We start from the raw sequence: 20,061 nt of genomic DNA on the forward strand, positions 1-20,061 counted from the left end.
GCCTCCTGTCTTATCATTGGTTCAGGCTGCTACTCTCTCCCTCCCTATTGCAGATTTGCCTCTTTAGATTGGCTGCTGTGTATAAAGTCTACCACAAGCTCACTGGGAAGTAAGGGCATGAGCTGATTAATACTACAGCAAGGGCAGTGTGATTGTAAAGTATAGAGACGAAGCTAGGCTTTCGTTTAATTTGGTCACTCACCCTTCTCAACCTAAAAGTTAATTTAGAAGCGTCCCGGTGGGGGGAGTGGCTTGTTGGCACCACTACAGGCACGCAGCACTTGGGGAATATGGCACGACAACTCCCCCCGACTACGCCCATGAGTGCAGACTACTGAACGAGAAAAAGATGAACATTAGGTATTTGCCACACATATACTGAGGCAAATACTTTTACTTAGTAAGGGATAGCCTGGAGAGCCCCTTTAATTTTAACGGCAATAGCCTAATGCTTAATTATCCTAGTGGTGATGCTGCAGGATAATGAAACACTTACGCCTCATGCACATGACCATGTGTGCCGTCCGAGTCCCGTTAGTGATCCGAGGAAACATAGGACATGTTCTATCTTTCCTCGGATCGGGGACTCGGACCATTTTTCACCGACCCGATTCACCCGCTAAAGTGAATGGGTCCGTGAAGACTATTGGGTGCCACTCGGATGCCGTCAAAAATGGCCCGAGTAGCACAACGGTCGTGTTCATGAGGCATTAACGATGGATTCCTGAACAGATTACAGCTGACTTCTTTGGGTCCCAATAGCGTAACAACCTCTGATCAGCTTAAGATTAGGGGACCCTACTAACAAAAGCAAATTGTCCAAGGTAGACTACCCCTTTAACACTGTCCTCACTAGCTGTTACAGCCCTGCCTCTAGCAGGGCTTAATATGTGCCTGACATTAGTATTGCAGTATATAGTGCAAGCGATCAAATGAGATCAATTGCTGGTTCAAGTCCCCTAGGGGCACTAGTAAAAAAAAAAAGCAAAAATTTGTTAAATAAAGTTTGTGTCATGTACGAAAATATTAAGGCCGGGTTCCCACGTAGCGTAAACGCTGTGGAATTTCCATAACGGAATTCTGTGCGTAAATTTACATTTACAGTAGTGGCAAAGTGGATGAGATTTTAAAAATCTCATTCCCACTCTGCGGAAAGAAAACAGTGTAAACATTAATAAATTGACCTGCGGTCAAACTTAGCCCCGTCTTTCTCAGCAACAAATCAGACAGGTGGCTCTCAGGAGCGCGGAGACTCCTGCCCGAACTCTGGCCAGAAAGCAAGCTGATGATGTTCAGCGTGCTAATGAGTGGGCTTTTATGCATAATGCTGGTTTCAATTATGATCCAACCATAGTCTATGGCCAACTGGTAATAAAACTGTCAATGTTGTTAATCAACCGGCTCCGTCATAATCTTATGGCTCCATTTCCTACCAGTTTAGCTGTTAGGCATTTAGGAAGTTAAAATTGAAATAAACACAGTGTGTAACTGCCAGGCTATATGGGGCCACTAGCGATTTCCCCAGAAAGCAAGAAAATATGAGGGCATGGATTTGTCTCCTCGGCACCCTTGGAACAAATCCAATGAAGACACAAACAGACAGACCGACACGTTATACCCGGGCAGCGCTGGGTACTTTTTGTAGTATGTAATATATAGAAACATTAAACCATCCTCCACAAGTAGCCAAAAGTGGCAGAGGTAACTGCAGTGTATATACTTCTATCCTGTTTCTTTAAAACAGAGTCATAACTTGAACCTGAGCCACAATGCAAAATCTGTAACAGGGCCCCCACCTACTATGTACCATTTATAATACTGGTGTCTTCTTATGTAGCAGAGGGGCCTTTATTACCCTCAGGCACCCGGGTCTGGGTGCAACAGCTACCTCTGCATTCCCTATGGTTAAGCCCCTGCTTGCACAGGAGGGATATATGGGAATGGAAGCACCAGGTCGTGGAGGAACAATCCACTTAATAATGCAGAATTCCTCCTTATGGCTAGAGACTCAAGCTTTACCTGACATATGTAAATGTCTAACCTCTTGTAAGGTATTTCTCATTTGCTTTTGTATGTCTGTGAACAAGCCACACACAAAAATAGTGAAAGAAAATGGCTACCACTTTATAAAAGGGTGCATATAGTGTGGATAAAGTCACTATATCTGAACCTCCAAATGTCAGACTTTGCTTGCGGCAGCAGTTGGAGCTCCTCCAATTTAGGCGATGAATGACACTACACTGTCAAAGGAAATGTTACTCCATGACGGATCCTCTTTATTCATACATTTTTGAGCAAAGGAGCCTACATTTTCGAAGCACTTTTAACATAGTAACATAGTTCCATACACAAGTCCTTCTAGTTCAGCCTATTATCCTGCAGTGTTGATCCAGAAGAAGGCCAAAAACCCATGTAGTAATTGCCAATTGCCTCTTATAAAGAGGAAAAAATCAAAATGAATCCCTGGTTCAAGTTCCCATTTCAACAATCATTGTTTAACTGTGAACAGATAACAGGCCAGTTTTTCACGAGACCTCTGGTGTCAATGCCCCTATTTCCCCTCTTGCCAAGGGACCAAAAGGAGGTAAGAGTCCAGATTGTGGTGACTTCTGACACCTTACAAAACCAATGTATTGACAATCAGCATGTTGTACAATGTCACAAATCTTTCCAAACAGTTTTCATTTTCTGAAGGATGCCACAGTGTAAATAATTTAAGAAATATTGAGGGAAAGTTTCACTTAGTTTAAACTGTTTGCTTTAAGCATTGCTTAATATTAAAAACATATTTGCCAAGTGCCAGCTAAGTAAAAGAGGCTGCATTGTTTCCTGGTATAAAGAGACTGATTATATTTTGCGGAGGCACACAGACAGCTCGGTGGCATACCTTCCATCAGATTACAAAACGTGGGCAATTCACGTGTGGCATGCGCAACTCTGGTGTAACAGCAGCCGTGGTTTGTGATTACTTCAGAATTGCAGGGAGAGTAATATACAGTATATCAGTATTTCAGTTTTGGGTTCAGTATGAGGCGGCACGTGTATCTGTCCCGAGGCTACACATGGCTTTACAAATGTGAATGGCTCCATAAATATGAATGAAGGAACAATAAGCTGTTGGAGTCTTGTGATTTTAGCACTCTGCACACTCCTACACACAACCATGTTCTGCTGTAAACACGTGACATAGGGCAACTTCACCCTCAAGGCTAATCATTGCCATTTCCTTTTCTATAAATTTTTTATGACCTTAGATAAAATATTTAATATCAGGTATAAGGCAGGGTTGCATTGTTAAAGGAGTAATGTCACTGGGTGGGGACTTTAGATGTTGGACCCCAACAATCTCCTGCTTGATATTTCTGTAGTTTGTAATATCCAGCGCAGAACATGTATGAGAGAAACACATCTAGTATCCTGTGTATTATTCATATAATAGAAATGTTTACACAAAACTTCGTATTAATATTGTGGACAGATAGATATGTCAGAGTAGATATATTATATAACTAGATATATAATGTAGATTTACTGTAAATAGAAAGATGTATAACTATAAAGCTATGAAATAAATAAATGAATAGATAGGCAGACAGACAGACAGAGATAGATAGATAGATAGATAGATAGATAGATAGATAGATAGATAGATATTGTTCTGCTAGTTTATCTAAACAGACAGCACATATGGAATGCATTAATGTTGAGTTATTGTTGCCTCTCTCTACTATAGTTTCTTATTTTAATTATATATTATTATTTTGTTTGTTTTTCTTATATTTATGTTTTATTTATTTAATGTCACTCCAGCTTCCAACTATGCTAGACAGCAGTTCCCATGGGATTGATCTCAGATTCTGGGGAAGAGTTGTCTCTAATTTGTCTGACTCGCTGAGAGAGGTATGTACTCTTGTTATTTCTTTGTCTACTTTATGACTTTTTAAAGGTTTACATTTTTTGGGGGGTAGGGGTGTTTCTGATCTATATGTACATAGTCTTCTGCAGGGTGGGATTGTATTGTAGCTTAGGCAGCGGGATTGACAGCACTGCCTTCTGTCCTGACACAGAAATTGGGCATCTTTTTACATACCTAATCTATTAGCATATTGGATTACTACTAGTGTCAGCCATATTTATCACTCATATTAAAACTCTTTTTAAAAGTTGTATCTACTACAGTATTTGCATTGTTCTTCTCACTGTAGTTGTCACAGAAACAAAGTGTCCAGGATCTCCTATGGGTTCTACAGCCTATTGTGCAAGAAGGAGGACCATCAACCTTTACACAACTCATGAGTTCTCTTTCAGATTTGTTTTGTGGTTACCCAGAGGGTGGTGGTTCTAGAGTGTTCTCCTTCAACTGGTATGAAGATAATAACTACAAAGTTTTCCTTGGAGTGAACACAACCAAGAAAGAATCATATTATTCATACGACAAGACAACCAGTAGGTGTTCACATAGAATTAAAAAGGAACCTATATTTTTATGGTTTGACCTACAACTAAAAACAAGGCTTTGATCCAGCACATATGTACCTCACGGGACGGATTTATCTATAAACACAGTTGACCTACATAGGCATACACTGAACATTGTGTGTTCTTATGTAACCAGGTATGTTTATGTTAATTTGGCAGTCACAGTGCTGTTGGATTGAGAGGAGGACATCCGGATAAGAGCAGACAAACAATATAAAGCCATAAATGACTTAAGGTACGGCCTGCTTGATGGGCAGAGTCTGAGGTACCAGATCTGGCCCTATCCGGTACTGAGCCCGCACAAGAATGCACAGGCCCCATAGAAGAGGCAGGAACTACCTTAATTGCATTTGGTAACTGAAATTTAAATTGTAAATTAATCACTAAGTCTCTAAAGGACTGACCCAATACATAGAGCCTTTTACAAGAGAGAGGAGCCATCCAAGAATTGTACCGGGCTCTGATTTTGTATTGCTCTCTACACGTTTCTAGTGTGGAGAGATAAAGCTGCAAAGCTAGCCTTAGATAAATGTCAGCCTAAGCACGCGATTTTGATTACTTTTCAAACTTATTCTAATTTTCCTAATGTGTATGGGGACCTCCTGACTGTCCTGCAATTACATATATACTGGGGAACCAGGATCGGGCATTTTGGATTTCAAAATTCCTTTCATTTGTACTCCCAGAAGATAAGCTGCTGTCAGAAGTGTCTGGCAGCAGATGATCTCATCTCTCCTATTTCTAAAACATGTCGGGCGTGCAAGTTTATGAGGAGGACGGAGGTAATAGTCATTGGCCAATTGAGCAATATGCCAACAGCTATCTTATGTAGATGGTTAGCTTGAATCTCAAATTAAGCCCTCTTCACGTGGCCTTATTACGACTTCGTACAACCTCCACGTTTTACAGAGCCATAATATATATGCCATGTGGCTATCAAAGTGCTTCCAGTGACCAGCGCAAAAACTGTTTTATAAATATATACACTTTTGTGGAAATCTAGGTAAACCAATGATTACGACATCACCCCAGTGAACTATGCATTGAATTTTGGTATTTGTAATGTATAAAGGTAGTGTAAGGCTTCGTTCACATCTGTGCCAGGGCTCCGTTCCGTCTGAGCTTTCCGTCGGAACGGAGCCCTGACAAACACAAACGGAAACCATAGGTTTCCGTTTCCATCACCATTGATTTCAATGTCGACTACAGTATAGATTCCGTCAAAACTACAGAACCCTTGCACAACGGAGACAAACGGACACCATTTGCACCGGATCCGTCACTATTGAAATCAATGGTGATGGAAACAGAAACTTATGGTTTCCGTTTGTGTCTGTCAGGGCTCCGTTCCAACGGAAAGCTGAGACGGAACGTCGGAACGGAGCCCTAGTGCAGATGTCAACGAAGCCTAACCTGGATAGTACTAATGAAGAAACTAATGATATTAATTGATGGATAGAATTCATGACTTTCTTTCCAGCTCGCACAACTGTTGCATTCAATGAGGTGAACGTCACTACAAAGTCAAACTGAAAAAAAGATACTAAGTGTTGCATAGCCATTAATGGTCAATATATTTGGTTTAAATAGTTATACTGTATAGTATAGTATAGTATAGTATAGTATAGTATAGTATAGTATAGTATAGTATAGTATAGTATGATTGCTGGGTATATTAATGTCTACCATGTTTAATCAACAGCACCATTCTGTAATGCCCTGATGCAAAGTATGGAGTCCAACCCTGTAACCAAAATAGCTTGGAGTGCAATAAAGCCTTTGCTCATGGGAAAAATTCTTTACTCTCCTGATGCCCCGGCAGTTCGAGAAATTCTGAAGAACGTAATACTTCTTTTTGTTATTGTTGTAACATAGTTCAAACCATTGCATGCTAATGGAATTCATAATTAAATGTCCAAAGTCATCCATGGGTAGTCACAGAAATTTAGCTGAGCTTACGGTTTCTATTCAATGACCATAAGCAGAGATTTTGGAAATCAAGAGGATCTTATACACAAAGTTTTTTTTAGAAAATAACATAACAGTTTATTATACAAAGAATTCGCTTTCAGCAGTAATTCTTTACTAGAATGTGAGAGTCAATCTGCTCTATGCATCTACATACAGTATGTTGTTTTCTGACATTTTCTTGCCAGCATTATAAAATGCACACAGTAACTTAAGGGGGTTTTACAATGGGCGATTATCGGGCAGACAAGTGTTCATAGAATGCTTGTTCCCGATAATTGCCCAGTGTATACAGGGCAGCGATCAGCAGATGAACGAGCAAACGTTGATCATCTGCTGGTCGTATCGTTTTAAAAAAGCTAAATATTATTGTTGTCAGCAGCATATCCCCCTGTGTAAACAGGAAGCCGCACTGCCGACATTATAATAATGTATGGGGACGAGTGAATGGAATAATGACCGCTCGTCCCCATACATAGCGCCTTGTGACAGGAGCAAACGAGCACCGGTCAACGAGCTGTCTCGTTGATCGGCACTGGCTGCACCGGCCAAAATCGGCCGGTGTAATAAGGCCTTTATTCTATAGTAATAGAAGCCTATGTTTCAGAGCTTTAATTGGACCTTAATCTTAATATGAATCTAAAAATATGCACAATGCTAGTTATCTTTACTTTCAGGCTAATACAACCTTTGAACAGCTTGAGCGCTTGAGGCAAATGGGCAAAGCCTGGGAAGAAGTGGGACCTCAGGTGTGGCACTTCATGCAAAATAGTGTTCAGATGAATGTCATCCGGGTATGTATTATGCCGGCTTCCCACATTTGATATTTGTGGCTACAGCCTAATTCAGATCTATTAAACATGAGGTAATTTATATAATTATGATAAATGTATAGCTAAGTTATTCTTCAATGCACTCACTCACATTAGTCCACCCTCATCAAAATATGTTTACTTATTAATATCGTTTTTGAATTGATCCTGACTCCAAAATGTTAGTCGCTTATTTCTTAAAGATGCTTTCTGAAATTAGCCTTTAAAAGTATTGTTTCATTAAAGACAATCTCTGTCATAGACCCCCACGCTTGGGACTCCCCTCTATGGGCCAGAACATAGAGTCACTCTGGCGGACTCAAGCCATCAATGTTTTAAATGGACGACCATTCATCTCAAGGTTGCCATGTAATGCTGCATAGAAATGTCTGGCTGGCCGCAGCTTCTTCTGGAAGAACCAGCTGCGGCTCCTATCTTCTACCTAGGATAAGACAATTCCTTTAATAGCATGTCAATAGAAGAGTCTGATCCAGGGGCATAACTATAGAGGGTGCAGAGGTCGCACACCTGCCCTGGTGCCTAAAGGTACCCAACAGCCTTTACGATATAAGAGGACACCAGTACTCTAAATGGCACATCATAATTCAGCTAAACCGTAGAGGAGAAAAAACAACACAAAGCGCACATAGTGCATCAAATGATATAGCAAAAAAGCCACAGAGAGGTGATCGGTTCTGCTGACCTGGTTGGTTGTGCTAGGAGCACAACATCCTTGAAAGCGTGTTTTAAAATATTGCTGCAGCCTGGGTTCCGATCCAGATCCAAAGTGTCCAGTGGTAAATGGTAGTTTAAGAAGTTTGAGGAAAAAAATTATTTTCCCTGGCGCTGCTAACTGGTAAAACCCTTCTTGAGTAGTGAGGATTTAAAACAAGCAAATGTAATATCAGATATTGTTTTTTTTACGATGCATTTGGAGGCCGGACCGGCCTCTTCATCAGCCTACGAAATGCGTCGTAAAGACAACAATATCTGATATTACATTTGCTTGTTTTAAATCCTCACTAGTCAAGAAGGGCTTTACCAGTTAGCAGCGCCAAGGAAAATACGTTTTTTCCTCAAACTTCTTAAACTATCATAATTCAGGGCCTAGGAGCTTCAAGTTACGCCTCTTCCTTGATCGATGAGGATCTGGCTGCTGAGAACAGAATGATTTTGGTCCTGACCACCAATTAAGAAGTGGACACGCAAGTGGGACCAGTCTGCATAAAATTAATGGCAAGAAACAACAAAGCATGGTAGCAGACAAAGCAGCTTGTATGGGCCCCAATAGGGCTACACAGTAACATGATAGATGCAAATCAGAGTTACAAGGTGAATTCAGTTGTTCCCTTTGGGGTGAAAACTTGTTTCAATTATTTCACTTATTGTTCATAGGATACAATCAAAAATCCAACAGTGAAGGACTTTCTGAATAGACAACTTGGAGACGATGGATTAACTGCTGATGATATCATTAACTTTCTGTACAATGGTGATCCAGATGCACGACCAGAAGGACAAGCAGATTTTGATTGGAGAAATGTGTTTAATTCTGTTGATCAGATTGTACGGCTCTTTAATCAGTACATGGAGGTAAGTCACTTCAAACATAAAAGTTTCAGTCTGTCACATTTTACCAGCACCAAAAAAAATAGGTTTTGCTGAACTGCCCTCCACCCAAATCATTCTAACAGGGGTCCAGGACACAGAGATCTGGACTGCTTTATGAAGAGTCCTTGCAATGAGCTATGCACCATCCTGTCTGTGACTTGGAGGTTAAAAGTTTTTAAAGTACCCCAATTTTTTCTTGATATCATAGAATCTTTGTCTTATACATGTGAGGTTTTTCATTTATTTAGTGACAATATTAATGACAATAGTGACCTAAATTATTCCATGTTACATATGGTCTCAGGCATCTCTCCATAAGTAGGTTTCCTTTGGTAGATTTGGGGCAATATATAACGTACCTTACAAGTAACTGCAGCCACTGCAGCCACTGAATTAGTGATTAATATCGCTGGTTTTCCATAACATTCCTTTTTCTAATTACATGGTGTGATGAATTTCATCTTCTTCATTATATTATATTATATTGACCCTTTACATACAAACAAACATACATAAGAACTGAAAGTCAGTCAGGCGTCTACTGTCTAATCAGTGGATAAACAATCCGAGGCTCGTATGTCCTCCCCTGCCTTCTCTTTACAACCCTTCCTCTATTAGCTGGGATCTTCCATTGTTTCCTTGTTTTAATTGCAGCATTCAATAATTAAACCGAGATGTATAATTGGAAATACAGGGAAATGAGCTTTGTATGTCAACAAATGACACGTTACAATGTATCCTTATGCAACTCATAATAAGGAAAAGCTGCAAGCACTTTACACACTTTCTTCAGTCCTTTCTATTAGGACACAGGCTGGAATACTATTCTCAGGGCAGAGAGGGGTTTTGTATGATCTTGTGTGTTGTCTTTTAACTCTTCCCGTAATAAGTAATAAATGGATAACTAAACCTTCAAAAAACTTCTGACATGCCATACTGACATGTCAGAAATTTTGATAGAAGAGGCAGAAGCACTCGGGTGAGCGCTGAGCCGCTTGGTTTCTGATCGGCTTTTCTCAGAAAGCTGAGCAATTGGTGTACGAGCTCATAGACTTTCTATTGAACCCATACACCAATTACTCGGCATTCCGAGAAAAGCCGATCAGAAACGAAGCGGCAAAGCGCTAATTGAAGCGCTTCTGCCGCTTCATTTTAGTGATCGTGGGGGTCTCATTGCTTAGACCCCCACCGACTAAACACTTCTGACATGTCACTATGACATGCCAGAAGTTTTTTGAAAGTTTAGTTACCCATTTATTACTTCTTATGGGAAGAGTTAAATGACAACACATAAGATCACATAACCCCTCTGACATGTCAGAAGTTTTTGGAAAGTTTAGTTGTAAATCTGGCAGCTATTAAACTAATAAGTGACCCAGAAAGTCTTCATTTAACTGTGTAAGTTGCTGCACAGTCCAACCAAAGATAGCGAACACTCAAGAAACCGAAAATAATTAATCTATGTGAAATTATAATATTGTTGTTTTATTTACCATAAATTGCGGATTGCTAAAGGGACACATGTAAGGGGCACATACTATTCATCTGGATGTAAGAATATAAATATTAGACAAGCCATGTTATAGCTGCCTAGTAACACGTTTTTCTGAGAACAGTAATACAACTAGACCCTGTCTAAGCAATAGCAGCCAGTAAGTTTGACCTTAATGTAGTTTGACCTCTAGGATGATCCCATTAATGATGCCCTTTTGCCTATGTATAGATCTAGCAATTACATGATAGTCTTCTTTTTCTCAAATTTGGTTGCAGTTGCTCGTAGTTCATTATAATCCTATCCTAGTTGTAATGGACATCAGCTTTCCATATATTGCATTTTTAGTCATCTTATGGTGGGCTGGTGCTCATACACCGCAGCCAATATGTACAGGTGGAGTTGCAGTGTAAAGCCTTGGGGACTGTACTGTACTGTACAGGTGGAGTTGCAGTGTAAAGCCTTGGGGACTGTACTATCCTTAGCCTCTTTTGAGATGGGGTAGATTTTGGACTCTCTGAACATCCACTATAAAATAAAAATATTTTGCACTAAGACCAAGAAATCACCCTCATCTGTAGTGCATGTAAATGTATCTGGTAAACCCATACCTCTCAACTTGTAAGTATTGCAAAGAGGGAGAACCGATGCGGCGTGCATAGCGCGTCGTGGCAAATTTTCCCCTTTTAAGCCATGCCTCTAACCCCACCTAATCCTTGCCCATACACATTCGGTTCAGCCCACACAGTATCATGCTCCCATAGAACCCCCACACAGTATAATGACAAATAACTTCCCCACACACAGTATAGTGCCAAATAGCTGCCCCCACACAGTATAATGCCCCATACAGTATAATGCCCCTGTAGATGCACCCATACATGATAAAGCCAACACAGATGCCCCATACACTATAATGCCCACACAGATGCCCCCATACAGTATAATGCCCCATAGCTGCACCCACACAATATAATGCCCCCATAGCTGCCTCCATACAGTATAATGCCCACACAGATGCCCCCATACAGTATAATGCCCCATAGTGCCACAATGCCCACTGTAGATAGTGCCCACGTAGTGCCCACATGCAACCATAGTGCCCACATATAAATTGCCAGTGCCCACTTAGTGCCACAGTGCTCATGTATGTAGCACCACAGTGCCCAAATATTAAGTGCCACTGCCCACATGTAAGTGCCCACATATAAAGTGCCAGTGCCCATGTAGATGGTGCCCATATAGTGCCACAGTGACTATGTAGATAGTGCCACCCCCCTTGAAGCTAGTACCACCCTGCCTGTAGATAGAGCTAACCCCCCCTGCAGATAGCTCCACCCTGCCTGTAGATAGCGCTATCCCCCCTCCCTGTAGATAGCTCCATTGGGGCTCACTCTAGGAGCGGAATCCCCAGCCAGAGCATCAGCCACCTTGTGGCCAGGGATTCCGCTCCAGTAGGAGCCCCTGACGTCACTGTCCATATATGGACAGTGATGCCAGGGGCTTCTCTAGGAGCGAAATCCCCGGCCACAGCATCCGCAGCTCTTTGGCCGGAGATTCCAGAGGTGGCCCTGACATCACTGTCTATATATGGACAGTGACTTTAGGGGCTTTAAGATGTTAGAATCCCCAGCTAGAGCGTCGGCAACGCTCTGGCCGGGGAGTCCGGTCCTGGAGGTGCCCCTGACGTCACTGTCTATATATGGACAGTGACGTCAAGGGCTTTCCCAAGACAGAAGTCCCCAACCAGAGAGCTTTCACTGCTCTGGCCGAGACTCCATAGTTGAATGCTGGAGCAGGGAGCAGACGTTCCCTGTTACAGCATTGGATTCAACTGTATCTGTGTCCTGAGGACGCAGATACAGTTGAAACTGGGACATACCACCTGCTGCCCGGAACACCGTCCGGAATCCGGAACTGTCCCGCTGAATCCGGGATGGCTGGAAGGTATGGGTAAACCCCCTCCCGCATCTCTGCATAACTACCAGATGTGCAATTGAGGAGTCCGGATGAGTAACAACCTCATATTGTTAAAGGAATTTTCCTAGTATGCCAACCCCTTTCCATATGCCCTATTAGGACATATCGATATTATAGAGATGAGTCACACACTCAGGACTACCTCTGAGACAGAATGGAGAGCCGACTTGAAAGCTGCATAGACCCAGCCTGCCCATGCATTACATGGACGACCATTTATACTAAATGTATAGCCAGACATGACTTTCCTCGATGATAACAGCTGATCGCCATGGTTATATAATAATGATAATATAATGATTTGAAAATGTACAACTTTATTTAAATTCACTGAATAAGCCACTCATAATCTGAGTTGAAAATGTGAAGTTACTTTTAGGTTTATATTTATTAAAAAATAAAAATGTATATATTTAAAAAAAAAAAGATTTTTGTATCATTAGTCAACAGGGAATTCAATGCTGCAAATTAATAAAATCCAATCTAATATATTCAGTTTCATCTGCCATGGAAAATTGCCTTTTAGATCATTTAAATCTGTAAATTCCAATTCAGCAAATGGGATGGTTAAACAATGCAGTCTTTGCTTACCAGAGATGTCTGCCAAAACAGTAAGAACCTGAGCACAGAAACTTTGATGTTAGGTAATTGCTCGTTTTTACCATCCATGTGTTTCAAGAGAGCGGATCAAACAACTTGGAATTACTGGTACATGAAGTGTGCTACAATTCCAAATTGCTTCCCATTGACTTTATAGGTTTAGGCTATCCTACTCTCCAATATGTGTGCTCGACTTGGGATACAGTACCGTCAAACTTATTCCATAGTGCTGTACACAGAATGTCTATCCGTAAAGTCTGAGGGGCTCCAATCTATTTTCCCTACCTTAAAACATATATACGATAGAGAAAAATTCATAGGAAGTTCACACGAGTATCAGTATATTTTTAAAGTGTGGAAGAAAGCCGAATAACCCAGAGAAAACCTATGAAAAGACAACCTGATTCTGCTTTTGCTGGAGTATGCATATTCTAATAATGTGTTATAAACTGACTTGTATTTACAGTGCTTAACCCTGGATAAATTTGAAGGTCACGATGATGAATCCCATTTGACGCATCATGCTCTTTACCTGCTTGAAGAAAATAAATTTTGGGCTGGTCTTGCATTCATGGACATGTTCCCCTGGACTAATAATGTTCCACCTCATGTGAAATACAAAATCCGCATGGATATTGATGTAGTGGAGAAAACGAACAAGATTAAAGATAGGTAGTGATTTCAATATTTATTTGATTAGTTGAGACATCAAAGTCTCCCTTCCTTCTTCTTGTCGGATGAGAATATCACAGTCAAAGAAGGCTTGACAAGTGTGCAGCATCTTTTTTTAAAATACAATTCCCCCGATTCCAGTGGGCTCCGCCCTCTGCCCAGCTTTGACTGCTACTGATGCCATCTCTGACCACGACCACATTGCTATAAAACAAATTTACATCCAATACTATCTCTTCTTGTATTTAGAATTATTTTCTTTACTACCTTTTTACTATGCACAGGTATGTTCTTATTTTTGATAGGACCACAAAATACCTTCCTTTACTGTGTGTAGTAAAGTAGTACAAATACACCAAAATAGATTTACTAAAAATCTGTTTTCACTTAGGCAAGATCTCAACAGTGACATTTGGTCGTCCATGAGTCGTGGAAAAAGCAGCGCAAATTGACAATCTTGGATTTTTTCAATTTTGCAAGGTTGTTTTTACATAGAGATGTAGCTTAAAGGAAAGCATTTTTAATTTTATCTAAAACTACCCTGGCATATATCTACTACTTTACAACGATTTTAGAATGGTTTGCGGGTGACTCTCTGTCACCTTGGTGTCCTGGCCTTATATGTGAACTATATTAGGTCATATTTTATTAATCTAAAACTCCTGGCCATAAATTCTGCATAGGTACAGCTAGTACAGTTGAAAATAAATGAACTATTTTGCATTTACACAAATTGATATATTAGTTTGTTCCTTATATGGTTTTTATTAATTATTAATGCAGATGTAACAAGTTTTTTGCAGTTTTATTTTGTATTATTTTGATTGATTTCTTTGGAGACCCTTGAAACCATGATTTTCTGCCCTACCAGTGCCAAAAGCTGCATTGTAAAGGTAGATTAAGCCCTATTTGGGATTCATGGTTCCTAAGTAACAGGATTACAGCACATGAACATTCAGGGTGGTCCCAGGTTCAAATATGCAGGTTAATGAGATCAAAGACAAATGGAACTGAAATCCTCTTATTTGACCCCTGACTTTGAATAATTTTGACCTCTGCAGGTTTGGCCAGCTTTTGATAATAATTTTACCCCTATGGTGATCTCTCATGGTTCAGCTCCCAATGTTCGTGCCTCTGGGTTTTAGCATTTTAAATACTTGAGAAACAAAACTAAGACATAGAATAAATAACATAACAGGCCGAGTTAAAGGAAGTAAAATGTAAAAGAACTGCAAATGAGAGGTACTATATCCCTTCAAATTCCACCCTTGAATGCCAAAAATGCAGAATTTACTTTTTCATAGATTCCACATTTTATTTACCTACATGAAAGCAGCTTAAAATAACATAATATCCTTCTTGGGGCCTAATATTAAAGTGTAACTAAACTTTCAAAAAAAAGTTTGGATTGGTGGGGGTGCGAGCACTAAAACAAAGCGGCAGAAGCGCTCGTTTCTGGTCGGCTTTTCTCGGAAAGACAAGCAATTGACTCAGACTTTCTATTGAGCTCGTACACCAATTGCTCGGCTTTCCTCAGAAAGCCGATCAGAAACTAAGCGGCTCAGTGCTCACCCAAGCACTTCGGTCGCTTTTTTTTTAGCAATCAGTGGGGGTCTCAGTGCTCGGACCCCCACTGATCAAAACTTTTGACATGTCACTGTAACATGTCTGAAGTTTTTGGAAAGTTTAGCTATTCTTTAAGGAACAGATTTATGTCCTGGACCTGAATTTCCAAACTTTCTTTCTTCAAGTAACCCCAATCAGTTATGTTTAGTGGATCACACTGACACTGTAGCAGTCATTGTCATAGGGGATAAATTTGGTGATTGAACCCTTAAAATATGATTTATTTGGGCAGGGGCGTAACTAGGAAAGACTGGGCACCATAGCAAACTTTTGACTGGGGCCCCCCCTCCCCTGGGGGTCACACAACCCCCCCCCCCCTTGTAGATAGTGCCTTTTTTACAAACCCCCCCTTTTGATAACACCACACAGCCCCCCTGTAGATAACGCCATACAGCCCCCTTTGTAGATATCTACAGAGGGGGCTGTATGGCGCTATCTACAGAGGGGGCTGTATGGCGCTATCTACAGAGGGGGCTGTATGGCGTTATCTACGGGGGGGCTGTATGGCGTTATCTACGGGGGGGCTGTATTGCGTTATCTACGGGGGGCTGTATGGCGTTATCTACAGGGGGGCTGTATGGCGTTATCTACGGGGGGACTGTATGGCATTATCTACGGGGGGACTGTATGGCGTTCCCTACAGGGGGGGTGTATGGCGTTCCCTACAGGGGGGGGACTGTATGGCGTTCCCTACAGGGGGTGTATATGGCGTTCCCTACAGGGGGGGTATATGGCGTTCCCTACAGGGGGGGAAACTGTATTGCGTTCCCTACAGGGGGGGACTGTATGGCGTTCCCTACAGGGGGGGCTGTATGGCACTATCTACAGGGGGGCTGTATGGCGCTATCTACAGGCGGGCTGTATGGTGCTATCTACAGGGGGGCTGTATGGCGCTATCTACAGGGGGGCTGTATGGCGCTATCTAAAGGGGGAACTGTATGGCGCTATCTACAGAGGGGGATGTATGGCGCTATCTACAGGGGGCTGTATGGCGCTATCTACAGGGGGCTGTATGGCGCTATCTACAGAGGGGGCTGTATGGCGTTATCTAGAGGGGGGACTGTATGGCGTTATCTAGAGGGGGGGCTGTATGGCGTTCCCTACAGAGGGGGCTGTCTGGCGTTATCGACAGGGGGGACTGTATGGCGTTACCTACAGGGAGTCTGTATGGCGTTACCCACAGGGGGGGTCTGTAGGGAACGCCATACAGCCCCCCCTGTAGGGAACACCATACAGCCCCCCCTGTAGGGAACGCCATACAACCCCCCCTGTAGGGAACGCCATACAGCGTCCCCCCCCTGTAGGGAACGCCATACAGCGTCGTCGTCCCTGTAGGGAACGCCATACAGCGTCCCCCCTGTAGGAAACGCCATACAGCGTGTCCCCCCCTGTAGGGAACGCCATACAGCGTCCCCCCCCTGTAGGGAACGCCATACAGCGTCGTCCCCCCTGTAGGGAACGCCATACAGCCCCCCCCCCTGTAGGTAACGCCATACAGCATCCCCCCTCCCCAAAAAATGCGACCTACACTGTGCTAATAAAAGACATGTATCCCCTATCCACAGGATAGGGGATACATGTGTGATCGCTGGCAGCGATAGGGAGAATGGGGGACTGAAAGTCCCCCCAAGTTCTCCATGACTAACCTCTGACTTCCGGCGTCTGCGCAGCTCTGTAGAAATGAATGGAGCGCTGGTCACGCATGCGCACAAGCGGGACCGGCGCTCCATTCATTTCTACGGAGCTGCCGACACAGACCCCGGAAGTCCGAGGTTTGTGATGGAGAACTTCAAGGGACTTTCAGTCCCCCGTTCTCCCTATCGCTGGCAGCGATCACACATGTATCCCCTGTCCTGTGGATAGGGGATACATGTCTTTTGCTTAATGGCAGAGCGGGGAGATACCTCCCTGCTCTGCCGTACTGTTCAGTGGCGTCCCGCTGTAGCAGCCATAGCGGCTACTAGCGGAGCCTCCGGCCATGGTGGGTCATGCCGCGGGCCCCGTAGCAGCCGCTTCTGCTGCTACGGTGGTAGTTACGCCACTGTATTTGGGGTAATCTAGGATATCTAGATCTACAGCATACGTTCTGTATTTTATGCTATTATTTCACAAGTGCATTGAACACATGACCCAACAGGTGCAAAATATTTGTAGTCCCATCCTTCTTTTGACATGTAGGATTAAAAGTAGTATATGGCTTCAAGGAAAATATTAAAGCCTAATATGTCTCTCCCTTAGGCTTTAATATTTTCCTTGAAGCTATATACTACTTCCTCAATATAGTCTTAAGACTACCCGGAGTTATTGTCTACTTTGCCAGTTTGACACCTCCAAGGTGCTTCTATTGTATGGGAAACTATTAAAGGGGTTGTGAAATCTTCTGACAACTGATGACCTATCATCAGTATGTCATCGGTGTGGGACTGATAAGCCGCTCCGGTGGCCTGCGGGCACCGGATGTTGTGGCACATAATGCTATGTATGGAGTCCGGAAGCAGTTGGCTCCGTATATAGCATAGCAGACATGCTGCAAAACTGCATTTCCGCTCCTATTCACTTCTCTATCCACGGAGGCACCGGACCAGCTGATCTGTGCGGGGCCCGGGGGGGTCGGACCCCCGCAGGTCATGTACTGATGACCTATCCGGTGGATAGGTCATCAGTTGTCAGAAGCTGGGAAACCTCTTTATGTACATCATAAAAGTTACAAACTAAAATTGCTCAACGGCCTGTTATTATAAATTTTTTATATTATATGCTGTTTTTCATGATCACGTTTTGTGCAGTTTGCTATTATTTTACATTATAAGGCACATGTCTTGCTTTGTTTCAGATATTGGGATCCAGGACCCAGGGCTGACGCTGTGGAAGACTTTCGATATATATGGGGAGGCTTTGCTTACCTTCAGGACATTATTGATAATGGCATTATAAAGACCCAGACAGGCAATGATTTGCCAACCGGATTATATGTACAGCAGATGCCATACCCGTGCTTCGTAGATGACGTGTGAGTGAGATCAATGACTAAAAGTTCAAGACAAAACTAATGATATAAAACTAATGATATGCTTGACATGTACAGTTGATACGTATAGTGTTATTTGCACTTTGACCTTGTCTTCAGAACATTTGTTCCCAGTTCCAGTGCTACAAAGTATGCCTCTAGGGTGCAGATAATGATCAGTTTTCTGTTACATCAAGATAAGTTGTTTGAAAACTTTAGAAGTGGACAACACAGCATTACGTGTTACAGTAGAGTATTATTTGTTTTCCTACCCATTATTCCTTCCCAGAGATGTAACAAATAACACACATAGTTGTACAGGGCGCGTAGGCCGAGAGCTTTTTATTGGGCTAGTCCCCCCTCTCTGGTCTTCCCTTGTCCCCTAATGTGGTATTGCTGGGTAAGCCATACACAGGTTCTTTCTATACATGCAGAAGTGTGGTAGAGGAACCAATATGAGATGGTAGTCCCTGAGAAGTTCAGGTAGCCCTTGCAGGGGATTCCCTTTTTATTTAAATCCATTTGTTAAAGAATTGTTCGAGAATTGAGTATACCGTTAAGGTTTGAGTCAGTGTACCATTGTTTTTTAATTTCTGAAAGGTCAAATGAGTAGTAATGTCAAGATAAGGTCAAACATGTCAAACATTTTGATACATGTGACAATTTTTTTTTTAATTTTGAGCAATTCTATTCAAGGTGAGCTAAAAATATCTCATCAACAATTGGAGTGGAGTCTGACATCACTCTCCTGTCATGTTGTTTGCATTTTAACGTTCTATCTTGATGTAACAGTAGGGAATTTGACCTTAGTCAAACACAGACGAATGTACTTTTCAGATCCCGAAATCCACTGCAAGTTTGCTGGTTTTGTAGTAAATGAGAATCATGCTTGCAAAAAAATCTAAACTCTAACATACTGTGGGTGGTAAGGTTGAAAAAAGCAAATCAAGTTCAGCCTGTTATTTTCTTTGTTGATCCAGAGAAAGGCAAAAATAAAATGCAGAGTAGTTGCCTATTTGGCCTGATATGACAAGGAAAAGGATGGGGAATTATTTTATGTTATATTATTGTCCAAATATATATTCAATTTTCTCCATTTTACTGCAACTTTAATGTTAAGCAGCTTTTATTAGTAAAGTCGGCACAATTATTATTACCAGCAACTAATATGGAATATAATATAATATAATATTTTGTGTTTACACCTTTTTAATTTTCTCATTGCAGGTTTATGATAACACTTAATCGGTGCTTTCCAATTTTTATGGTGTTGTCTTGGATATACTCAATTTCCATGCTGGTGAAAGACATTGTTCTAGAGAAAGAACTACGCCTGAAAGAAACCATGAAGAACTTGGGTGTTACTAATGATGTCATTTGGTTCACATGGTTCATAGACAGTTTTAGTGTTATGACTCTCAGCACCTTTCTCCTCACTATTTTGATTGCGGTAAGTCCAAAACATTTTTGTGTCGATGGCGTCAGAAATCTTTTTTTTTTTTTTTTTTTTTTTTTTTAGAAGACTAAATATAGTCTCCTTGTGATCTGGTGCCTGCTATAAATGCAAGCAATCTGCCTCAGTAACCAACACCACCTACTGGGGATTTGGCAGTCAATGTTTTTCTTACTGGGTATCTGAGGATGAATGAGCTGCGTGCAAGTAATGAGTGTGTCTGTTTTTTGTTTTGTTTATCTAAAAAAAAACATTATATATGTAAAGTGTAGCAAGTTTAAAGAAAAAGTCTGGCTATGATTTTAAGGGGATCGGATCGGTGATCCCTATTCAAATAAGGTGTAGCAACTTATAAATAGAA

General features: G+C 41.7%; 1 protein-coding gene across 4 annotated transcripts in view; it reads left to right on the forward strand.

Annotated features, from left to right (window-relative positions):
• The window catches only part of ABCA4 (ATP binding cassette subfamily A member 4), a 134,047-nt gene that overhangs the window by 47,924 nt on the left and 66,062 nt on the right, over positions 1–20,061 (forward strand). For all 4 annotated transcript variants that reach the window (XR_012849982.1, XM_075833185.1, XM_075833188.1 and 1 more), the window contains exons 8-15: positions 3,811–3,900; positions 4,206–4,446; positions 6,182–6,321; positions 7,125–7,241; positions 8,655–8,852; positions 13,409–13,614; positions 18,074–18,250; positions 19,475–19,697. Coding sequence is in view for 3 of the 4 variants with exons in the window: in XM_075833185.1 (XP_075689300.1) it covers positions 3,811–3,900; positions 4,206–4,446; positions 6,182–6,321; positions 7,125–7,241; positions 8,655–8,852; positions 13,409–13,614; positions 18,074–18,250; positions 19,475–19,697 (1,392 nt within the window). In the remaining variant the exon portion in view is untranslated. The remainder of the gene's footprint in view (positions 1–3,810; positions 3,901–4,205; positions 4,447–6,181; positions 6,322–7,124; positions 7,242–8,654; positions 8,853–13,408; positions 13,615–18,073; positions 18,251–19,474; positions 19,698–20,061) is intronic.

Source organism: Rhinoderma darwinii, chromosome 7 (genome assembly GCF_050947455.1).
Source record: "Rhinoderma darwinii isolate aRhiDar2 chromosome 7, aRhiDar2.hap1, whole genome shotgun sequence".
NCBI lineage: Eukaryota > Metazoa > Chordata > Amphibia > Anura > Rhinodermatidae > Rhinoderma > Rhinoderma darwinii.